The sequence below is a fragment of the Podarcis erhardii genome, assembly GCF_964252035.2.
Source record: "Podarcis erhardii genome assembly, chromosome: 2".
Lineage (NCBI taxonomy): Eukaryota > Metazoa > Chordata > Lepidosauria > Squamata > Lacertidae > Podarcis > Podarcis erhardii.
In genome coordinates, this window is record NC_138498.1 from 66,120,350 (window position 1) to 66,144,124 (window position 23,775).

Consider the following 23,775-nt stretch of genomic DNA (forward strand, 5'->3'; position numbering starts at 1 on the left):
GGAAGCAACTGTTTCACTTGCAGTATGTGGAGGTTTTCTTCAATGGCATTTCAGAGTGGAAATCTGAAACACTGAAGTGGCTTCATCTCTAGTGGTGTGTATTAATATTCCTGCAAACATAAAATCTTTGGAGAACGGTGGACAATATCCAATGTTAGTCATATTCAGAGATGAACCATTGAAATCAATGGACAAGTCCATTCATTCCCACAGATCTAAATCAACAGTATGATTTAACTGGATCTCATCCAGTATATTTCGCTATGTAGGTTACATGCCACACCCATTCAAGATCCAAAAGTGAGAAGAAAGAACACAGTCCTCCCTGGGTCTGGAAGAAAAGGCATGCTAATGTCCTGTTATCGTTTGTGGAACAACTTTTAAGATTTACTGCTGAAAAGGCCTGATTCTTCTGCATAATTTGAAGCTACACATGTTCACAGACCAACAAGTAGTTGCAGATGGTGTATCTCAGTTCTATGTAAGATTCAAAGCAGATACCAGCCATAAGCTGAAAGTATATAGGACTGAAGTATCAACTTTTACAATGTGTATTGAATATTCTGATTTACAAGCAAGCACATACACACTTAAAATGAACATTTTTGTTTAGCTTTGGGGATCCTAACCAATTTGCTGTCAGTACTATGAAGCTATTTTGTCTCTGGTTTGGAAGTGAAATTAAAGTTAAATTCAAAGACACTAGCTTATTTTGCATTACCATTTTTTGATATTCAAAGTTATTTACATCTCCTAGCAGTGGCAGTGAAAAGAAGCCTTTTTAATTCTCCGTTATGACTATAATTATTGACAATTATATAAAGTCAAAATAAAACCTTCAGCTACTGAATTTTAGCAAGTGCGCAAGGAGTTTGAAAAGAACAAAAAACCGCTGCAGTTGGCAAACAAAAGGCGGTATTTACAAGACTAGAATATAGTTAAATGTACAATTTAACAAGGTGCTAAGGTGGGAAGGCTGCAGATCATTCCGTGGTTAGAGGATATTGAACAGCAGCACCTTGGGGGAAATTTTGAACTTCTCTATGTATACTGGGCACGCTTCTTTTGTTTACCTATGATCCAAATTCACAGCAGGGCTCTGACGTTTGGAAAGCCTAATAAAAGCGTATCGCATTATTTTAAGAGCATTGAAAGTCCCTCCACATTGCTCTATCACTTCCCTCGCGTCCCTAGAAGGCTTTACTTCAGTCATTAATTAAAAAACAAACCAACCCTACAAGTCTCCTCCAACATATTGCTCAAGGCGGTAAAGGAATTAAATGCTTTGAGGCTGAGCCTTTTCAATTTCCTAATCCTGGGTACTGTCCTCTTTTAACAACACTTGGGCTGCTCCGTCCCGCTTGATCTCTGCTAGCCCTATAATTCCCCTCCTTCTAACCTGCCCGTGCACATTCACGCGATCCCCCCAGCATAAGGGCTCCTCTGCTGCAAACTTCTTCCCTTCACATTCAGTAATGTAAGCGGTGCCTAATTACATCCCTACGGCACAGCGCAGGAAAGGCAGCCTTGCTGGCAGGCAGGTTCCGCCCGGTCTACCCTCTTCCTCGCACTCGCTCCTATTTAAGCTTCTGGCCCTGTCAGCTCCACCACCAGCCCACAGGGGAAGACTACGGCCAGTACCATTTACAAAACATTGGGGGGGGGGGCGGTTGGCGGCGAGAGGAGCCGGAGCTGCCACGCTTCTATCCCCCCCCCGCTCGGTGCCGGGCACTATCGGTGGGCGTGGCCTAGCCTCGAGGTTTCTGGGCGGCGCTCCAACGCCAAGCTTCTTCCCCCCCCCCACCCGCTCGCGGTGGGAGTGGTAGTGCCCACCCCTCCGGAGCGGAAGTGCCTGACGGAGCGGAGTTGGCGGGTCGGCTTTGCCTCGCGCGCTGCTCGAGTGCTGCTGCTGCTGCCGCCGCCTCCGCCGTAACCGCCGTAACCGCCGCCTCAGCCCCTTGTGTGAGGGGAAAGTTGGGCTGGGGGCTTCCCGGCGGCTTCTCGGATGCGGCGGAAGCAGAAGCGGCTGCTGCAGGCGGTGGGGCTGGCGCTGGCCGCCCTCGTCTTCCTTCCCAACGTGGGGCTTTGGTCGCTTTACCGGGAGCGGCAGCTGGATGGCGGCGACGGCAGAGAAGCGGCAGGCGGCGGAGGCGCGGGGGGAGCCCGCGGGGCGGCAGCGGCGGCGGCGGCGGCGGCAGCAGCCCGAGGAGAAGCGCAGGTGAGAAGTGGAGGGAGCCGCATATTTTTCTCCTCCCGGTCTCTCTGTCTCTTCGCCTCGCGTCTGGGGTCTTGTGGGGAAGAGCGGTTGCTACTTCGGATGTAGCCGGGAGACGAGGATCCCCCTGAGGGGACGACTCGGACTATTATTATTTTCTATAGTCAGTGGTGACGGAAAAGGAAGCGGCCGCTCTCTATGGGGCGAAGGGCCTCTGCATTGCCTATACGTTTACATTATATATGTGTATGTGTGCACACAAACAGAGGGAAATGATGGCTGAGCCGCATAGAGGTTTCTCTGTCTTACACACGCACACAGATACACACACATCCAGTGTGTATATGTGTGTGTGTGCACACACACACACACAGAGGGAAATGATGGCTGAGCTACACAGATGTTTCTCTCTCTTACACACACACATCCAGGGCATTGACCCATTAGTATGAGGGGGTGACAGGGGGGCAGAGGAAGGAAGCCACACTTCCTTTCAGGCCAAGAGGTGGCTGAGGATAAAGCAGCTGTCTGGGGTGGGGTGGGGTGGGGTGGGGTGGAAGGAGGCTTTGTGACACCCCCCGCCATGCTATGTGGCGTTTGGCAGGCTCTGCTTCTCGGCCATTACCCTCCTCTCCTGGGCTAATACCCCTTGCAAGACTTGTAAGTCATAGTTGGCTTACCTGATCTTGCCTGTTCTACTAATAAGTGAACCAGGTGGAGGTGGAGAAAGTAAGGCAGAGTTTTCTTCCTCCTTTCTTTCTTTTTGGAGGGGAATAGGCAGTTCCCGTTTTGAACCAGACTGAATCATAGGTTGATTTTGCAAGTGCTCACGCAGAAGAGCTCTAGATTACCAGGTTGTTCTTTTTTTAAGAAAAAAACAACCTGATTGGGCATCTTCTGTATTAAGAGTTTCTGGGTTTCCCTTTTAAATTAACGTGCTGGCGTTCTGTTTGTTTTGGCACCCTGTCATTAAGAAGCAAAATAAGGTGAAGAGCATGAGCTGTCATTGGTAAACTAATCTTCTTTGTTATAAGGCTCTCATTGTTTAGGTCACCTCAGAGTTAAGCGTGTAAGGTTGCAATCCTGTGCATATCTAATGGGAGCAGCAATTTCGTCATGCTGGTAGACGTGGACTCTTATGGCAGAGTAAATCTGTTACTTCTGCAAGACTACTTGTTTTAACTTGGGAATTCATTGACGTATATGTGTTTTAGTTTTGAGTAAGCACACACGACTCATTGAGGTGATCAGTTTTATATTTTATCTGTAGTCTTATAAAAAAGGGCCTCAATCAGCTACTTAAAGTAATGTTCTTTTCATTTATTTAAATATATATACATTTAGTTCTGTATTGTACAGCTATGGTAACTTTATTTCTTTAGTGTTAATGAAAAAGGCTTCATTCAAGACAAAATGCTGTGACACACAAATGTGCAGTGTCTCCCAAAATAATGAACATAAATTCTTAGCAATGTGTACAATGAGTTTTGAAAGTTCCTGCTGGTATGTCAGTTATAAACTTGTTCTATCTTCACTTGAATGCCCTAAACTTGAATCTCTTCTGTTGCCATTTCATGGACTTTTATTTGTTCTTCTATTTTCACACCTTAATGGCCCACACTGCTATTCAGATTTCAAGAAAAAATATTCTTAGGGGTGCCTAATTAGGTATTACATATAAATTATGTGCACAGACCTAATCCACAGCCCTAACCACCTTTTTTGGCACACACTATGAAACGGGAGAGTGTCTGAGGTGGAAAATATTATCAGAGAAATTTGTTATGTTTGAGTTTGACAGAGGGAACAGACCGATCTTTAACAAGTGTTTAAACACAGTTGTGAGAAAAGAACCAGGTAGGCCTTGGAGAGAAGAGTCATGGGCAGGGTGCATTCAGGATATATCATTGGGTTTATGGAAGAAGGGAAATGTATCAGAGATGCAGGCAGAGAAGTGGAAAGTTATCTTCCTCTCAATTATGTTGAGCCTCATTTAAAATCTCTCGGCTGCTATACCATAGGCTGGGATTGGGGGAAGAGGTGTGTGCTTTGATGAAGTGTAGCCTTCTGCTGTGCTTGCAGTTGGGAACAGTGGCTACCTCCTCTGTTGAGGCCATGAGGAGGAGTTAGCTTTTGCTTCTATGTTAGATTATAACATGCCTTAACATTTGAACCTAGATGAAATGCAGTATTCTTAACTATCATCAGTGAGGGTGGGGAGAGGAAACCAGCTTCCAGCAATGGTTTATGAAGCTGGCTTTTCACTTACCATAGTAAAGATTAACCACAGTTTAGTGCTGGGATGTAACACTAAATTGTGGTTGATCTAAAATGGAAAGAGACATGCCAGATATTGTCTTTGCAGCTGTGCTGGAGTCAGTATGTGAGCCAGGGGGTTGCTACAGCTTGTCCATGTAATGAATGAATGAATGCCTTCAATGTATTGGTTTAATTTAAATTGTAGGGAGATTAGTGCTGTGAGAAATCAGTGGCTTTGCAGATTCCATTTAACGTGGTTCATAATTACCTGTAAAACTTTTAAAATAATTAATATTGGTTTCTGGTCCTTATAAGTCATGCCAATTTTAATGTACCAATCATAGCTCTTTCACTCAGCAGTGGAGTGGAAACCAATAATGGTAGAACAGCAAGTATTTGTTTACCAAAAAGACTACAACATTTAGTGGCTCTCTGTTGCAGCATTAGTTTATTACAAAAGGATCTCACAAAGCTGAGTACAGTTGGATCATAAAACTTATAATTAATAATGTATTTTCATCTTTCTCCTCATTAGGAAAACATTTGTTAGATTACTCCTGCAAAGCTGTGATTAATTTTCTAAGCCTCCTCTTAGTCTGTTAGTTAGCATGTCATTAAAAAAAAATCTAGCCCTACAATTACAAAAAATATAGATTTGCAGTTCACTGTAATACAAGACTCTCTGAACTGCACAGTGCATGGGAATATTAGTACCATTGCTATAATAACACCTGGTGATGGAGGATGAAAACTGCATTCTCAGTAACATCCACAAGCTAGTTTTTGCATTTTAGTTTTTTGGATGTGTTAACACCTCTCAGAGGACTGTCTGTTGTAAAGTCAAGCAGTATCCTCTTGTTTGTATATTTGGCAAGCATGCAAAAGAAGTCATCTGCCATGCAGTCATCTTATCCTCAGTCTTAAGACTGTACTGTGGACATGGAGGACAAATTATTCAAGTATTGTAACAGTACCAACCAGTGTGTCATGTGCTGGCTATGTTGCATCTTGAATGATATATTGTAGTCCATATCACAAACTCTTGATAATACTGTAGTCACCAGAACATCTGGTGAGGAAAGGGAGCCTGTTGTGTAATACTGAGTAAAAAGTGCTAAGCCTGGAACTAAATCAGTACCCTAGAAGCAAATGTCTCCCCACCCCCACTATTTTCAAACACAGCACAATTATTTGAGATTCCTGTGTTGCAGGGGGTTGGACGTGATGACCCATGAGGGTTCCTTCCAATTCTATGAACGAGAAAATGCTTATTTCAATAATTAAACTTCCTCATTTTGTAACTATATTTCTAAACAAAGTTCTAACTAAGTTTCTGTACTACATTTGAGGGTAAAACCCTAGGCCTTTGCTCATGCTTTCAGTTCATTGTTTATGGTTGTATTTATGTGTAGCCATAGAAAGGGAAGTTGTGGATTTGTTTCTCTGTCAGGATGCTGACCAAGATCGCCTACTCAGACTTAAGTGACAGAACTTTCCAAAGTCCAGAGCTTGTTTGTTTTTTGTAATCTGTGTTTTCTGTAAGGTGGAAAGTATATTTTATGTATTTTTTTAAAGACATGCCTTGCTTTTCACAACATCTGAGTCTCAAAGCATCTTTCAAAAAGTAAAAGCATACTAAATACATGAATTAAAACATCAGAGAATAAAACAGAACAGGATTCATGATACAAAGGCTTACTGAAAGAAATAATTTTAAACTGATGATATGATCATTCCCAGTGTCAGCACTACATCAAAGTATGGCCCATTCCCCACAAGTTTTAACAGAGTTCTGTATCCCCTGGCTCCCTCAACATACGCAAAGGCAGAACAACAGGGCAGTGCAAGGAAGGGGAATCTGTTCCACAGTTATTTATTTAAAGTAATTTGTTAGTTGCCATTCAGAATACATTACTTTCCCATGACAGCTTACATCATTTAAAACAATTTAAAACTTATATCCCAGGAAAGGAAGTGTGGGGCCACTTCTATATGCCAAACTGACCTCTGTTTATGGCTTCCATAAGCAAGATTTTTCTATAGCTGATCTACATTTCTGGAAGGTTCACATATTTCCATCTATCTTGCTGCTCAGACAAGTTAACGTACATATTCTGCAAAACCTGTTGAGTGGCATGTGGGTATGTCAGAGGGGGAAATCAGTTGTAGGAGTGTTGAGCCTTATAGGAAGAGTGTCATATCTCAATAGGAATGTTATTGCACAGAACAGGGGCAGTCACATTGAAAGCCCTGCTTTGAGTTACTGCAGAATGAGCTTCTGAAATCTTTGGAACTTAAAGAAATTATCTTGCAGACCATAGTGATCTACTGGGTATATAAGGGATAAGACAGGCTTTCAAGTAAACTGGTCCTGATCTCCTTGAACTTGGCCTAGTAGCAGATTGGCAACCAGTGAAAATCCCACAAGCAAGGTGTTGTATGCTGGCGGCGGTTTCACCGACAAACAACCATTCTGCACCAGTTTCAGCCTCCACCTCCATACCAAGAATAGCCTCACATACAGCACATTGCAGTAATTGAGCCACATGGTTACCAATGCACAGACAACTGTAGACAAGCTACCCTGATCCAGGAATGGCTATAGCTGTCTTAACAACCAAAGTTGGTGAAATGCAGTCCCGGCCATGTAGGGCACATGTGTGTCTAGTGGCAGAGCACTAGCTCCTTCAGAGAGAGTGTGACCTCACCCAGGACACGCAAATTAATGATTTCCCAGATCGGGGACACTCACCTACAGAGCTTTCATTTTGCTAGGATTCAGACTAATTTTAACAGGATTCAGGCTCACTGTGAGAACAGGATGCTGGACTACATGGGGCATTTGCCTGATCCAGCAGCCTTTTCTTATGTTCTTATCTATTGAGCATTCATCCTGATTTGTATTCAGGGAAATTAGATGGTGTTGGCTATTTAATGAGCATTCATTGTCATTTGCTGGAAGGTTAGATGATGTTGCATTAAAGCAAGTATTATCCCACACTTTCCAGGGCATTTCCCCCCTCACTTGCTGCAAAATGTATAACCTTTTTGGAAACTAAAACATGGTGGTTGAACAGCTGATCAGGACTAAGCAGTGGTAATACATTTCACCAGTATTAACAAGCTCCATTGGATTCCTGTCCGTTTTCAGAATTACAGTTTTGTGTCTTCAGGTAGGTAGCTGTGTTGGTCTGACGCAGTCGAAATAAAAATAATAATAAATAATAAATTGTCCAGTAGTACCTTATAGACCAACTAAGTTTGTTCTGGTATAAGCTTTCGTGTGCATGCATGAAGACCAAACTTAGGTGGTCTATAAGGTGCTACTGAACAATTTATTTTATTTTAATTTATTTTTTAGTTTTCTGTCTGTTTTGATTCCCACATGAACTTGGCTACCATTTAAGGTCAAAGGATGCCCTTTTCTCTGTGTTGTGCCATAACACAACAAGCAGGAAATGGCATTTTATGTTGAATGCTTTTCTTAGGGCTTTTCACCTGGCAAACATCCTGGTGAGTTTTGTGTACCAGGTGAAAAACTTCCTTATATGTTTCGTCTTTTTGTTGCTGCTAATTGCGGTTTTAGCTTTGTTTTCAACCACAGCTTGGTTTTACTTTGTAGGGAGTGTATTTTAGTTGTAGCTGTTTTATTGTCCTGGATAAGATTAATGATTATGATATATGTCTTTAAAACAAATTTTGGTCTACAGTGTAAAAGACACTACATTTCAGTCAATATATCTGCAGGGAACAATTGATGATAGTATATTACACAAGTTGCTACAAAGCTAAAAAGAGATTGAACACAAAGACAAAATAAGAATTAAGAAGTATTGCATTTCAAACAGTAGACAGCAAGATGCTTCTGGAATATGACAAACAAGGCATAAGGTTATGTTAACATCCGAAATTCAGAAATGTAGTATTTTGTATATGGATGCTCAGTGAGTAATAGCCCTTTAGCATCTTCTCAACATTTTGCAGTAGTGAATTTCATAAGTTAATGATTAATTGTTGTTAGAAATACTTTATTTTCGCTGTTTCGAACATGCACATAAACTTAAGTGGTCAATCCTTAATAGAGGGATTAAAAAGTTTTATTCACTTTTTGCTACATTATTCATATCTATCTGTCTATATGAACTACCAGCTAGGGTGACTATAACCATATAATCAATATCTCTTCCACGCAGCACACTTCATACACATCCTCCCATCAATTGCCTGTGATTAGTGCAATACAATAATCTAAAGCTTCCCGCTGAATTTACATTTATCATTTTGCAATCAGCAGTTCCTATCCAATAGAAAATCCTGATTATTCCTATTACCACTATGTGTATTTTCATTTTGCAAAGTAACCTTTCCAAACTTATGTCTCTATTCATAAAAGTAGAAGAGGCTGTATTTTCCTTCTGCAATTGTGAAGTACCAATATATATATATATTTTTTTATAAATATTTATTAAGGTTTTTAAATATAAATGCACACATAATAAACGATCTTACTTCTATCACAACAATTTCATCACTTCTTTGGACTCCCTCACGTCTCCCGCTCCCATTTACATCGTTAAAAAATTTTTCCAAACAAATTATCAACTTGTTTACAATCTCATGTCCACTCATTCAAATATAATCTAGCACTTCTTCCAAAAAATTTTATATTTTCTTTAGTCTCACTTATCATCAAATTTAAATCTAGTTTAGTGGTGGCCAGTTTTTTATAATCTAGCATCCTTCTTAACATTCAACCAAATTACAATGTTTTTGTAGATACATCTTGAATTTCTCCCAGTCTTCCTCCATCTTCTCTTCTCCCAGATCACGGATTCTGCCGGTCATCTCGGCCAGTTGCATATAGTCCATCAGCTGCATCTGCCACTCTTCCAGTGTGGGTAGATCTTGAGTTTTCCAGTTTTTTGCGATGAGAATCCTTGCTGCCGTTGTTGCATACATGAAAAATGTTCGATCCTTCTTTAACACCTTCTGGCCGACAATACCCAGAAGGAAGGCCTCTGGTTTCTTTGTGAAGGTATACTTAAATACCTTTTTCAGCTCATTATATATCATTTCCCAGAAGACCTTCACCTTAGGGCATGTCCACCAGAGGTGAAAGAATGTTCCTTCATTTTCTTTACATTTCCAACATTTATTATCAGACAAATGGTATATTTTGGCAAGTTTAACTGGGGTCATGTACCATCTATATATCATTTTCATAACATTTTCCTTCAGAGCATTACATGCGGTGAAGTTCAGCCCAGTGGTCCACAACCTTTCCCAGTCCTCAAACATAATGTTATGCCCAATGTCCTGTGCCCATTTTATCATAGCCGATTTAACCATTTCGTCTTGTGTATTCCATTTTAGCAGCAAGTTATACATTCTAGATAGTACCTTAGTCTTTGGTTCTAACAATTCTGTTTCTAACTTCGATTTCTCCACCTGGAACCCTAACTTTTTGTCATTTTTAAAAACTTCTTTAATCTGAGCATAATGTAACCAGTCTCGCACCTTATCCTTCATTTTCTCCAAACTCTGCAATTTCCAATTGTCTCCATCTTTTTCTAATATTTCCCAATATTTTGGCCATTTGGCCTCCATATTGGGTCTTTTTCGGGCCTTAGCCTCCAGAGGTGAAAGCCACCTTGGAGTTTTATTTTCCAATAAGTCTTTATATTTTGTCCAGACATTAAACACTGCTTTCCTGACAATATGGTTCTTAAAGGCCTTATTGATCTTAACTTTGTCATACCATAAGTATGCATGCCAACCAAAAGCATTGTTAAAACCTTCCAGGTCCAATACGTCAGTGTCTTCGAGAAGTAGCCAGTCTTTTAGCCAGCAAAAAGCTGCGGCTTCATAGTACAACTTTAAGTCTGGCAGGGCAAAGCCCCCTCTTTCTTTCGCATCTGTTAATATCTTAAACTTAATTCTTGGCTTTTTGCCCTGCCAGACAAATTTAGATATATCTTTCTGCCACTTCCGGAAGCACTCCGTTTTGTCCACAATCTGTAATGTTTGAAACAAAAACAACATTTTTGGCAATACATTCATCTTAATAGCAGCAATTCGGCCTAACAAAGAAAGCTTCAATTTTGTCCAACTATCCAAGTCTCTCTTAATTTCAGACCAACATTTTTCATAGTTATCCTTGAATAGACTCAGGTTTTTTGCTGTTATGTTGTGAAGTACCAATATATGGTTGGTGTGGGATCCTTTAGCTCATCCCAGAAAAAGTCTGAGGTGCAATTAATTAAATCCACATCTTTGTATTGACATACATAAAATATGGATAATTTCAGAATAAGCCCAGATCAAAACACATTATTTTGATTTGCCTTTTCAAGAACTGGTACGAAAGACAGTTCTATTTTCCTGTTGTATTATAACCATCTACAGATGTTTTAGACATCATTTCTTAATGGACTTTGACAGTGCCTTCTAAAGGCCAGCTGTTTGGCAAATTTTGAATGGGCTATAAATATATTGTGAATGTGAGATAGAAATAAGTCCCTGTGAATCAGGTTTAATGGAGTCTAAACTCTTGAGAGTTAAGCATTCAATACTCTCTTTTCTTGTAAAATAGGTGATGGAAAATATTTATATATTATCCAGAAAATTCATATTAATTATTTAGGACTTGATGCTGTCCTAGTTTTTTGACAGGGAAGATAAACTGCTGCACTTCCTTATACAGTTTAAAGATGTGCTCATAATTTGTGTTGAGTCCCTGACATTTCACAGCCTAAGTTATGCTATATAGATACAGTGGTACCTCTGGTTACATACTTAATTCATTCCGGAGGTCCGTTCTTAACCTGAAACTGTTCTTAACCTGAAGCACCACTTTAGGTAATGGGGCCTCCTGCTGCTGCTGCTGCACCACCGGAGCACAATTTCTGTTCTTATCCTGAAGCAAAGTTCTTAACCCAAGGTAATACTTCTGGGTTAGCAGAGTCTGTAACCTGAAGCGTATGTAACCCGAGGTACCACTGTACTTATAGCTATCTAAAAGGTTAGAGATTCTTAAGTCTTTGCTTCTCAGGCAATATTGTACTCAGCCGTAAATACACCTGTCTTACATGAAAGGAAGTCCAATTGTTACATCACTACCACATGATCAGACATATTTTGTTTTATTCCATTATTTGCTGTTTGAAGAAAAACATATTCTCTTAAGGTGTGGTTTTTGGCTCTTGTGGAGGTTAGCAGGATCATTTCCAGGCCTTCTCCTGCATTCAGTCAACTACTATCACTGTTGGTGAATGTTCAATGTTTATCAAAACGCTAAAACTGCAAAAGAAACCAAGATGTAAAAAAACAGTAATCACTATTTGCATACAAATTACTTCATCAAAATAGTTCTGCACTAATTTATTCAGTGAAGTGTGAGAGTTCTGTTTTCATGAGTCAAAAAAGAGCCATCCATGTGTATTCATATTTTGAGTCCTCAAAAGCTACCCCCACACAGAATTCCCAGACCTTTAACCCTTTGAGTTAAAAAAGTGGGTTGGGCAAACATGGCACAAGAATGATTTTAAAGAGGAAATTATACTGTGCATGCATAGATACCTTTCCTCATTTTTCCCGATTAAAAATTCTTCCTGCTAAATTGTGCTCTCTCTTTTTGTAAATTTGGAGCTTGCAGAGCACTTAGAAGGGACATGTTTGTCCCTCTGGATCAGAGTCAACAGCACTGAGACACATGATGTACCAAAGAGTGCTTTGTTATGATCTATCACCAATATGTTTAATCATTATCTCCAAAATGTTGATATAAAGGAGCTTTATATCATGATATTTTTACTTCATTAAAGATGGCTGTTTCAAACAATATCTCCAAAAAGGGCTGCATTTTTCCTTGAAGTAATAATATTTGAAATTTATATAGCACATTTAGAACATTCTAAGAACTTCACATACATGATTTTATTGCAATTGCCACAACCACCCATTAAAGTAGGTCAGCATTGCTTTCCCTTTATTGCCGATGAGGCTACTGAGACTGATAGTTTGCCTAAAGCCCTCTAACAAGATAATAGCTGTAGTGAGCTTTGAAGTAGAAATTTCTAGGTTCACAACTTATCCACTGTGCTACACTAGTTCAGTGTGCTGATGGATTCATAATAATAATCTTACTAATAATCAGCCTTCTGAATTCCTCTTTCTCCATTTGAAAAAAGGGGGGTTGTGTTAGAATTAAAAGAAAGTTTACACACATGTGAGTAAAAACAGTGCCAGCAGCCACAGCTTTGCTTTTTTGTCCTTGTTATGGCAGTTAGAGGCCAGCTACTGCTTTGTCTAAAAAGGAGCTTGGCACCATAACTGGTTCTCTCCCACAAATACATGCATGCTCTTCAGCCTTAACATTTGGGTTGCTGATTTACCTTCTGGCTGCTGCATACCTCTATTTTGCGCATTTGTATTATGCTGGTTTTAATACATAATTTCTAATTCAGAATACAACAGTATTCCAAGGAGGAAATAGCACCAGAGCAAATCGTTTTACCAGTAGGAAATAGAATGGAGCAATCTCTTAGGATGGTCTTGCCACAGACAAATGTTTGTTCTTAAAAGGAAAATGAGTTTTCATTCCATACCAATGATGGATCAGATTTTGGATTAAATTTGTAGCCCCTTGCAAATGTCAGTCCAGCCAAGGGATATAGTTTTTGAAGGGTGTCTGTGTGGTGTTTTGTATTTTTTTAAAAAACAAATAAAGTGTGTGTGTGTGTGTGTGTGTGTGTGTGTGTGTTTTAATTGTCAAAAGGAGATTGACACCTACTTTAAGGTAAGGTTACCAGATGTCCCTGTTTCCCAGGGACAGTCCCCGGATTTACAAATCAGTCCCCTGACAAAATCCTATCATTCCTACTGAAGTTGGAAAGTGTCCCCGGATTCATTGGAAAAAATCTGGTAACCTTACTTCAAGGTAATGGTGGCTGTATCGCCATGGTGAAAATATATTGTTCCAAAAGAACACAAAAAATGGTCTGTTGTTGCAATAGTTGAAGTATATTGCTCCATAAAAACGTAAGAGTCCTGTTGGATCAGATCAGTGATCTATCTAGCCCAGCATTGTGTTTCCCACCGTCGCAACCAAAAGCAAGACAATGGCAATATCCTTCTCCTACTTAGGTTCCCTTTCAACTTGTATTCAGAGGCATACTACCTCTGTTCCTGGAGGTACTGTATTACCATTGGGCATTTAGTGTTACATATCACAAGAGCACCATGTTTATTGCAATTTTTGTGCAATCTCTGATGCAGGAGGAACTGTACTCACAAATGCAGGCCCATCTTAAACAATGATTTTTCTTAAGGCTGCATGCTAGGCTCTGTTTAAGTTTATGATCTTTGATTTTTGTGCAAGGTGTAAAGTTGCAATCTTGATTAGTTCCAGATTACCACCCCCCACCCAAAATATCAAACAAACAACACCTTGACACAAAGGCATTTCATCTTGTACTGTATTGGGTATAATTCTAGCAATCCAATTATATGAGATATGCCACAAAATGTATAACAAAATATGCTAAGAATCATTCTATATATTTTTTTATTTTAAAGTTTTCTTATATTTCTGTATTTTTATGTATCTCGTTTGTTCATCACATTGGTGCACTTTGCAAAAAAGCTTATAAATACTGTAATTTAAGAGTGAGTTGGATTTCTTATAACTAATGAGAATTTTTTAACTAAAGGTCTAAACCTGAATCTGTTGCTTTGTTCACCATTTTATATATTATAAGAAACGTTTTGTTATTTGATCTGACTAGAAATAAAATAGTGCTTTTTACTATTTCTGTCTAACATTATATAATGCTGCCACTTAATTGGTGATTTTATTATATTTTTATATAGCATTTACATGGCTTAAATAACCATTCATAGCTGGAACCAGGCACACCAAATAGCAACTAAACAAAAGATTAAAATTACATTTTTGTGTATGTTTAGCTATTGAACGTTACTAGATTTCTTTGGTGATTTTTAAGCTTGGTAGGCAACATAAAGGGCTGTTTACAACTATTAGTCTAAATCCATTTTTAGAGTATTATTTAATATTTCTTTCTACTCTGACCTCACTTTCATTAAAGCAAGGGATGAAAACAATGAAGGAAAGATTAGCTTCAAGTCTGTAATTCTTCATTTTAGAGGGAAACGTACCTCACTCAGATGCATTGACTTGGTACAGAAAACAGCTAAGTAAAGCCCTATGCAATGGGTTGTTAAGCAGAAAGCAAATCCAAAACATGACAAACCAAATATCACTGTCAAAGGTATTGATGCAATACTCCTTTGACCTTTCTTAAAATGCCACATAAGTTAAACCCCACAGCTTTTGAAATGTTCTTTGATGACGCACCAGGGCAGGGTCATTCTGTAGGTCAGCATTCACCATTCTGGTGGACTCCCCTTCCTTGGAGATTTTTAAGCAGAGGTTGGATGGCCATCTGTCATGTATGATCTAGTTGAGAGTCATACATTGAAGGGGGTTGGATAGATGACCATTGGGGTCCCATCCAACTCTACAGTTCTATGAGTCTATGTTTTGAAAATATGGCTTATCAGTAATTCAGTTTAGCCTTGAATGCTTTCCTAAACTTATAGATAATGTTTATTTAAAAGGGTTTCCATACAAGGCAGAAGAAAGAAGCTTATCTTGAAAACAGACAAAGGAAAAAGGACTGGCATGACAGGGATGCTATAAAGAAAGACTTGCAACGTACAGGTGTGTATGATAACTCATTCAGCCTTAAGGCATGTAATATTGAATTACATATTCAGTAACCTGTAAGTAAAATGGAACTGAGCACAAAGTACTGGGGGAGGGTATACAGTATCGATTACTGTTAGCAGAGTTTAAAAGAAAGTCAGCAGGCCTTTGCTAGCAAGTGTCTAGAAGGTGCTTCGGGCAGTGGTTGAGCAAAGAAGTCTACTACTTCTGTTTTTCTTTTCAGTTCTGATAATTTGCTATATTATCATATGGGTGTTCGTTTGTTCCAAGAGAAGAAACTGAAAAATGCAACAGGACCTCAGACTTCAAACTAGAAAGGAACAGCAGCTATGTTTGTATGCTGCTTGCTCCCAACCATTCTACAAGCATGATGTCTTTCAAGGTCTTTTAAGCTAGCCACTTGAGAGTACAATTTGATGTATCACAAAGGGCAGGACAAGAAGGAAAGAAGGAAGAACTGCATGTGGCACACCACCCCACTTAAATCTTCACTGGAAGACTTAAATGCCCAAGTTTCCATTGCAAAGGCCTTAAAAGCATCAGTGGGACATAAATGGAAGGGAGAAAAATGATGACTGATGTTAAGCAAACCAGAGACTGCCGTAACTTGCTATTTTGAAGCAGAATGATGTAAATTGGTATGTGAGTGTGGAGGCCATGCAAAATCTCCCATTTCCAGTTGAAGTGGCAAAAAATGTAAGCCTGAAACTGGTGAAGATTTGTCATACCAGCCCTAGAACGGAGTTAGGGGTTGTTTGGGCTTTCACCCCTGATTTTGGCAGCATTCTGTGTGGTACAGTAGTACCAGTTGGTGGAGAGAGGGAAGGTTGTGCTGACAACAGCATCCTGCTAGACTTTATGCAATAGGAGGGAGTTATAAGAGTTAATCAGATTGATCTAGATAGAAATTGAGCGTTTGCCAGACCTGGTTTGTGTCCTCCAAAACCAAATAGTGGGGCCAACAGAGAACAAGGGCAGGAAAGTTCCCCACATATTTTTAAGAAACTGATTCGCCTTCCTAGGTTGTGTATATTTTGCATCCTATAAATTGAGATAAATCTAATTAGTCCTAAATCTGACCTTTTTTTCAAAATAACAGTTAACAAGGTATTTGTTATAAACACTGTTAAGTGTTCCTATAGTTCTTTCAGTTTTATCATCCGCTTCTCAACTGCTTGATAGTTTTAACAGATGTAAAGTGTGGTGTTTGGACATCATACTGTGTCCTTGATAGAATGTGGCATAATGAGTATTGCCTAGCCAGCCGTGCTAGCTGAAACTAGTGGGAGTTGTAGTCCATAATATCTAGAGGGACCAGATTGACAGAATTCAGCTTTCAGCCACTGGAATTTTATAAGTATTAATGGCTCCACTTCTTTTGTTATAGGAAACGGAGAACAGGGAAAACCGTATCCTATGACAGATGCCGAGCAAGTGGACCAGGCGTACCGAGAAAATGGCTTTAATATTTTTGTGAGTGACAAAGTTTCTCTCAATCGATCCCTACCAGATATACGACACCCAAAGTAAGTATAAACTTTTCTTGTTACTGAAAGTATGAAGGTTTCTATTTCTAAAATTGGCTTTTCTGTATCCTAACTTGTGTCATTCTAATTTGTATTGCCCTTGCTTGTTACATACGTCTGCAGTATCTTCATAGGTTGAATTATCTAATGCATTAAACAAGAAACCTGATAGTTCAGCAACTTTTAACTCTGTCATCAGAGCTAAGAAATAAAGCATAAATATTTATGTACAGAGATTCCAACAGTTTCAAATAAACTCTCCTCTGTATTTTATCTTATTGGTGATTTATTTTAATAGGTTTGCTATAGTGGATATGTTTTATTGTCAGTGTTGTTGCTGTTGTTATTTTCTTGCCCATTCTTCACCAGAAGATCCCATGGCAGGTCACACCATATAAACACACAATTAAAACATTGAAACTATCTGAATAAATGAGGAATAGAAAAGAACCCTGTGGGTCACGGAACATCTGTTTACTTCGGATGTATCCTCACTTTGAGATTTGGATGTACCTAGGGCTATGAAATGCCCTTAAAATTCTCTTCAGCAATCACTCACAGCTTGTATGATACGTATTTTGTAAACAAATTACATTCAGAAAGTGCTGCCTGACAGTCATCCTTCTTTTGGTGCTTGATATGATCTCTCATCTCTTTGACATTCAGTCCAAAAAGTTTTTAAAATATTTCCTCCATCCCACTAAGAGGTATCATTGTTTAAGTCTTCGATCTTCTATAGCACCAATGGGGAACCTCTGGCCTATGGACCCAGTTAGAATCTTGTTCTTCCTGAATCTGTCCTAAAGCAGGCTATTATTCAACTGTATATTTAATATTTAGCTACAATAAGCGAAAAAACTCAAATAATAGTAGTAACCATTCTTTGTATGCTGGTCAGGCTAGTTACTGTGTTCATCTGTCTTGTAGCTGCAATAGCAAGCTATACCTGGAAAACCTCCCCAACACCAGTGTAATAATCCCATTCCACAACGAAGGGTGGTCATCACTTCTCAGAACAGTGCACAGTGTTCTCAATCGCTCTCCTCCTGAACTCATAGCTGAAATTGTACTGGTGGATGATTTCAGTGACAGAGGTACTTTCATTATAATATTTATTTATGCAGACATATGACTGAACAAAAAAAAAAGGTATATAGCAGATTACTTGTGCAGATATTCTGCTGACAAAATTCATTAAGTGAACCCTGTCCAGTATTCCAAATGTTGTTGCATATAATGGGATATATTAATACACAAAATGCTCCTCTCCAAGGTGTAGAAGATTGTTTGCAATTCTGTATTCAGCTTATGGTGGATAACCAATGTTTGGGTACACTAAGAACTGCCATTCTGGAAATATCCATAGCTAACTAAAGCATACACAAAGGTTGTCAGAATAGGAACTGCAATCAAAATTCCTTTATTGCAAACTGACTCCCGAATCTCTTACGTTAAGTCATAGGAGCTTTTTGTGGATTTGTGTTTTAATTTCAACCACTATTCCTTTATCTTATTTAAATTAAATTATTTCATATACTGACTTTCAGAATGCTAATTATATTCTTGTGTTCAGAGTGGCTCAAATAGCTAATGCTTTATCAAGCATGGAAATCATTTATAGTTGTTGAAATGGAGAACATGTGTTTGTATTATCATTAGATTTTTAGAAATATTTAATAGAAAGTGAGTTTTTATATTAAATAGTGAGTGAGTTTTTCAGGTCCTATTCTTGGCTTTTGGCTAAGATAATGCATTTCTAATGATGTGACATTATGCAAAGCTGTCCCACAGTGGTTCATTACTACTCCTGATAGCTATTTTCTCCAGTTAAAAAAAGAGCTATGTGACAGTTAAATGAACATTTATTCAGTTTTGAAGTAGCTTGCAAATCTATTCTCACATCATATAGCTCACACATATTGCAATTTTTAATAGAGTTTTGGTTTTGAGAGAGAGAGCGCTTGTAACTTCTATTCTATTTGTATGCTTCCCTTCTTCCAAAGATCCCAGGGTGGTTATCTGGATTTGGCAAGGTGGTATGGGCTCCTACAACTGTAGACTTAAGCTACACTGTAGTTAGCGATGTAAAAAAAAACAAACCCAAAAACTCCAACCCCTTCACATGATATCCCATGCTTTAAATTTAGATCTGCCCATGTTGGTAATATACATTCTTACTCTAGTGTCAAGCAAATTATTTGATTAGTGGTTAAGAAAATTGTTTGTATTATTATAATATGCTTATGGATTAACTACTGCCTGTTGTATGCCTATCAAAATTAAACCATTACTGTCCCCGTGTTTGTGTTTTATTGGCCTGATGTATGTTATTGAATTATATGTAATACTTTAATTGCCTGGTGAAGGTTCTGTGCAACTACCAATACTTTATTACCTTAAAGTTTGTAGCTAGAATAAAGCAATGGCAGTGATCTGTTATGAAACTTTGCTTTTCTCAAGGTATCTAACCTGACCAACATGAAAGGTCTAAAATGGGATTGTATTTTTAATGGTTCAAGCTGTGCTGTTTGATCATGTCTTCCTTTCAAAGCTTGCAAAGTGATTTTTTTTAAAAAAGGTTTTTTTTCTAATTTCTGGTGTTTTTCTTATTTCAGTTTTCTAGCTGCTTCATTTACAGCTGTTTCACATTTAGATATGTTTCATGTCAAATAGTCTAGATATAAAATACCAGTATATAAAAATGATAAAATAGCAAAATTATAAAAACACAAAACTATTAAACCTTAAAGGTGTTCCAGATTCTGGAAATTGGGTTTTAAAGTTGGGGGGAAATAAAGAGTAAAGGACTGGATGAGAAATCATTTAATTTTCCATGCAGAACACTTAAAAAAGCGCTTGGAGGACTATATGGCCCAGTTTCCCAAAGTGAGGATTCTCCGAACTAAGAAGAGAGAAGGGTTGATAAGAACTCGTATGCTGGGAGCTTCTGTTGCTATAGGAGATGTTATTACTTTTTTGGACTCTCACTGTGAGGCCAATGTGAACTGGTTGCCACCCCTTTTAGGTAAGCAGACTATCTCATTCATTGTTTATTTATATGATTTTTATCCCACCTTTCTAATGCATTCACATCACTCAAGCCAATGCATAACAAGTAACACTACATTTTCACAATAAATTCCCATTATCAACATGTATTTCAGTCTGATAATCACATGTCCTGATATGGCATTTCTAGCTATATTTTCTAGCTATATGAAATACAGAGACTTTCAATCTGACTTAAAACTAAAATATCATCCATAATTTAATTTTATTGTTCTTGGACTTCTCAGAACTTTTTTCTACAAAAAGTCAGTATCTGGCTTATATAAAGACTGCTGACATCAGTAACTCAGATTCTCTTTGAGAAAGGGTGAGAAGGTACCGTATTTTTCCTTCTATAACACGCAGATTTTTTCTCCTAAAAAGGAAGGGGAAATGTCTGTGCGTGTTATTGAGCGAATGTGTGGTCCCTGGAGCCAAATGGCGTGAGGGGAGGCAAAAAAAATCAAATCGCGGGTCTCGGAGAAGGGAAACCTGAAAAGAGGAAGTGGCTGCTTTCCTGCATTCTGCCTCAGGGTCTTACTGCCCACCCATCTCTGTTTCCTTGCTGTGTTTGCTCAAACGGAACAAAGAGCAGGGAAAGCCCCTCCCCTCCAGGCTGTGCTCCGTGCTGCTGAAAACATGCAGGAGGGAGAGAGAGAGAGCGCGCGCGCGCGAGCTGGCTGGCTTGGGTGGGTAGGTGAGGGAAAACTTTTGCCTTCCTTTCCTCCCGTTATACCCCTCTCCTGCATTCTTAGCCAGCTGCTTCTCTGCACACCCCTCTCGTGCTCCTTGTCCGTTCTGTGTTTTTCCTTCCCTCCCCACTTAAAATGTGGTTAAAAAGCATGGATCCACATGGATCCTCAGGATCTTTGCATTGGGTCAGCCCAAATTCACCATCAGAGCACATAGCATGTCCATGGCTACAGCCTGCCCCCCCCCAAAATCACACACCCACTGTTGCCTGGGGCTGCAATGGTGCAAAAACGTGGTTAAAAAGCATGGATCTACATGGATCCTCAGGATCTTTGCATTAGGTCACCCCAAATTCACCATCAGATCACATAGCATGTCCATGGCTACAGCCTGCCCCCCAAAAATCACGCACCCACTGTTGCCTGGGGCTGCAATGGTGCAAAAACGTGGTTACAAAACATGGATCCACATGGATCCTCAGGATCTTTGCATTGGGTCAGCCCAAATTCACCATCAGAGCACATAGCATGTCCATGGCTACAGCCTGCCCCCCAAAATCACGCACCCACTGTTGCCTGGGGCTGCAATGGTGCAAAAACGTGGTTAAAAAGCATGGATGCACAGGGATTCTCAGGATTTTTGCATTGGGTCACCCCAAATTCACCATCAGATCACATGTCTGTGGCCACAGCATGAAGCACAAAAATGATACATCCACTGTTTCATTCAGAATGTTTTTTCCCTTGTTTTCCTCCTCTAAAAACGATGTGCGTGTTATGGTCAGGTGCGTGTTATAGAGCAAAAAATACGGTACTTGGATAAAATGAAGGTTCAAAATAGGATTGTCTTTTTAATGGTTCTGGCTGTGTTGCTTGATCATGTCTTCCTTTCAATGCTTGCAAAGTGATCTTTAAAAAGTGTTTCTAATTTCAGACGTTTTTCTGATTTCAGTTATTTAGCTGCAGTTGGTTAACATTTAGCTATGTTTCATGTCTAATAGTCTAGACAAAGATATATAAAACATGCATTTTACCATATATTTGGATGATGGTCCTGTTGTGACTCACCATGGATCAGGCTCCAACCACTGAAGCCCAGTGAAATATATAATCCAGCTGTGTTCGTAAATTCAAGTTAGAAAGTAGTTTTATTTGTTTTGCGAAGATGTTTTGCCTGAATTATTTCCTGCCTGAATCTAACACAGAACTTAAACACATTATAGCTGACTGGCATATTGGTTTGTGGAAATGGTTTTGAACTTATAGAAAAAAATAGGCTATTAACAGACCATTGTTTAAAACAAGGCTTGGCTGGTAATTGTTTGCTTGCTCCATGCAGAGTAGTCTCTCATTTTGAATTATTATTTTTGCTTTGTTTTGTTTTGGTTGACAGATAAACAGAAAAGAATATAACATTTGGATGACAAAATAGTGAGGCATTTGGATATCTGTTAATTTTTGTCTAATACCAAGGTAAACAGGCTTTTCAGATGTGTCTGTATAGACATTCAACATTAGAAGCCTGCAACTGGCCTGCTTAGTTCACATATAATATGTGAAAAATGGCCTTCTCTTGCTGCTTGGCCCTAATTGTCCTCCTAAGGCTACAAAGTCACAGTGCTGCAGCCCTAATAAGTGCATTCCCTATCTATGTAACTGTTAAAATACAGTTACCCAGCCAATGCTTCAGAACTTTAAGAACCATCACAAACTTTTTGGGCCTTCCCTGGTTGTTACTTCCCTTATGCCAATAAAGTGCAGCCAATGCTACCCTTAGGACTGCATGAGGTTTTGCTCTAAACTTCTTTTTTCCTTCTTTCCTCAGTGTCTCCACAGCTCCACAATTTTTAGACAACTTCCCCCATTGTCCCATTTTACTAAGCTTCTGTTGCACTTTCTTCGTTCACCCATAGTGTTTCATAACCTTAGTGCTGAAATTTCTTCAGAGACTCCTCTTTGATTAGCTCATTGCCTCTGTTCACTGTCCTTTGTCTGTCTCTCAGTTCCTATCCTTCAGTCACCTTGCTTCTGCACCATAGTTTCCTGGTTTCATGGCACTTCTTCCCAGCAGTCTGCCTGTCCCACACAGCTACTGCTGTCATTAGGACCTGGATAGTGCCAAACTGATGGACTTCCCTCTTGGAAGGTGATCTCAGAGACATTGAGAGCTCTGATCCTCAAGCAGTTGCAGTGCTCAATGAACATCACCAGTTCTGCCAACTGGCATTGGAGACTTCAGCTTCACAAGCATTGTGCAGTATAGATAGCACTGAACCGACTTATCAGCCATTCCCCTACCTCAACTTGTTAATAGGTGTAAATCTGAATAGGTAGACTAAATTCAACTCCAAGTGTATATGTGCTCCCAAATGTTACCTTTCCAACACTATTATTTTATGTAGTCTTTGGGAGAGCATGAAAAGTCACCAATGAATGTGAAACTCCTGTATTCAGCAAGACAACTCTATAATTTTTTTTCTGATTGGTAGATAGTTCACATTTGAATTAGATTACCCATGTGTGTTTCGTGGAAAGAGGAGAAAAATCAAAAAGTCGTGTAGCTGTACTTCTGAATATATTCTTTATGGAGTATTGTAGAAACAATTGTGTTTGCTACTCCTTTCATCTGTAGCAAAATAATGTTACATGTTTCTATCTATATCCCAGACCGCATTGCTCGAAATCGCAAAACTATTGTTTGTCCAATGATTGATGTAATTGACCATGACCACTTTGGCTATGAAACACAAGCTGGAGATGCAATGCGAGGTGCATTTGACTGGGAGATGTATTACAAGCGGATACCCATTCCTCCTGAATTACAGAAACCTGACCCGAGTGACCCTTTTGAGTAAGTTCATGAAACAAAGTGTGAATAGGTGTTTAACCAGCTAGGCTCTTGACACTGGTGCTTTCAGACGGATAGAAACTATCCTTGGCCATCACAAGTAATGTTTCATTTCAAAAGATAAAATTCTTTTGTGTTATCTCTGTCTGCTACAACTTTTTGAAAAGAGATAATAAGGTCCATTTCAGATGTATAAAAATAATTTCAATTGCATAATTGAAATAAGTAAGAATGGTGGGTATTTAATAGAACATATCGCATGCTGGTACAAATTAAATCAAAACTTAAACTTTATTTTCTTTATAATTATGAATTCAGTTAATATAGTGGTAGAATAGCCTGACCAGACTGGTCCATGCTTTGGTAACCTCAACACACTTTATTTTATCTTAACCTTATCTTATCTGCTATGTGTGGGTAAAAATGCAGCATTGTTAAAT

At 39.1% G+C, this 23,775-nt stretch overlaps 1 protein-coding gene across 1 annotated transcript in view; it reads left to right on the forward strand.

The window, feature by feature from the left end:
• The first annotated feature begins 1,862 nt into the window (after positions 1 to 1,862).
• Positions 1,863 to 23,775, forward strand: part of GALNT10 (polypeptide N-acetylgalactosaminyltransferase 10) — a 35,366-nt gene continuing 13,453 nt past the window's right edge. Inside the window, exons 1-6 of the mRNA XM_081851529.1 lie at positions 1,863 to 2,218; positions 15,113 to 15,215; positions 16,609 to 16,747; positions 17,675 to 17,841; positions 19,587 to 19,772; positions 23,155 to 23,338. Coding sequence (XP_081707655.1) covers positions 2,006 to 2,218; positions 15,113 to 15,215; positions 16,609 to 16,747; positions 17,675 to 17,841; positions 19,587 to 19,772; positions 23,155 to 23,338 — 992 coding nt within the window. The 5' untranslated portion in view covers positions 1,863 to 2,005. The remainder of the gene's footprint in view (positions 2,219 to 15,112; positions 15,216 to 16,608; positions 16,748 to 17,674; positions 17,842 to 19,586; positions 19,773 to 23,154; positions 23,339 to 23,775) is intronic.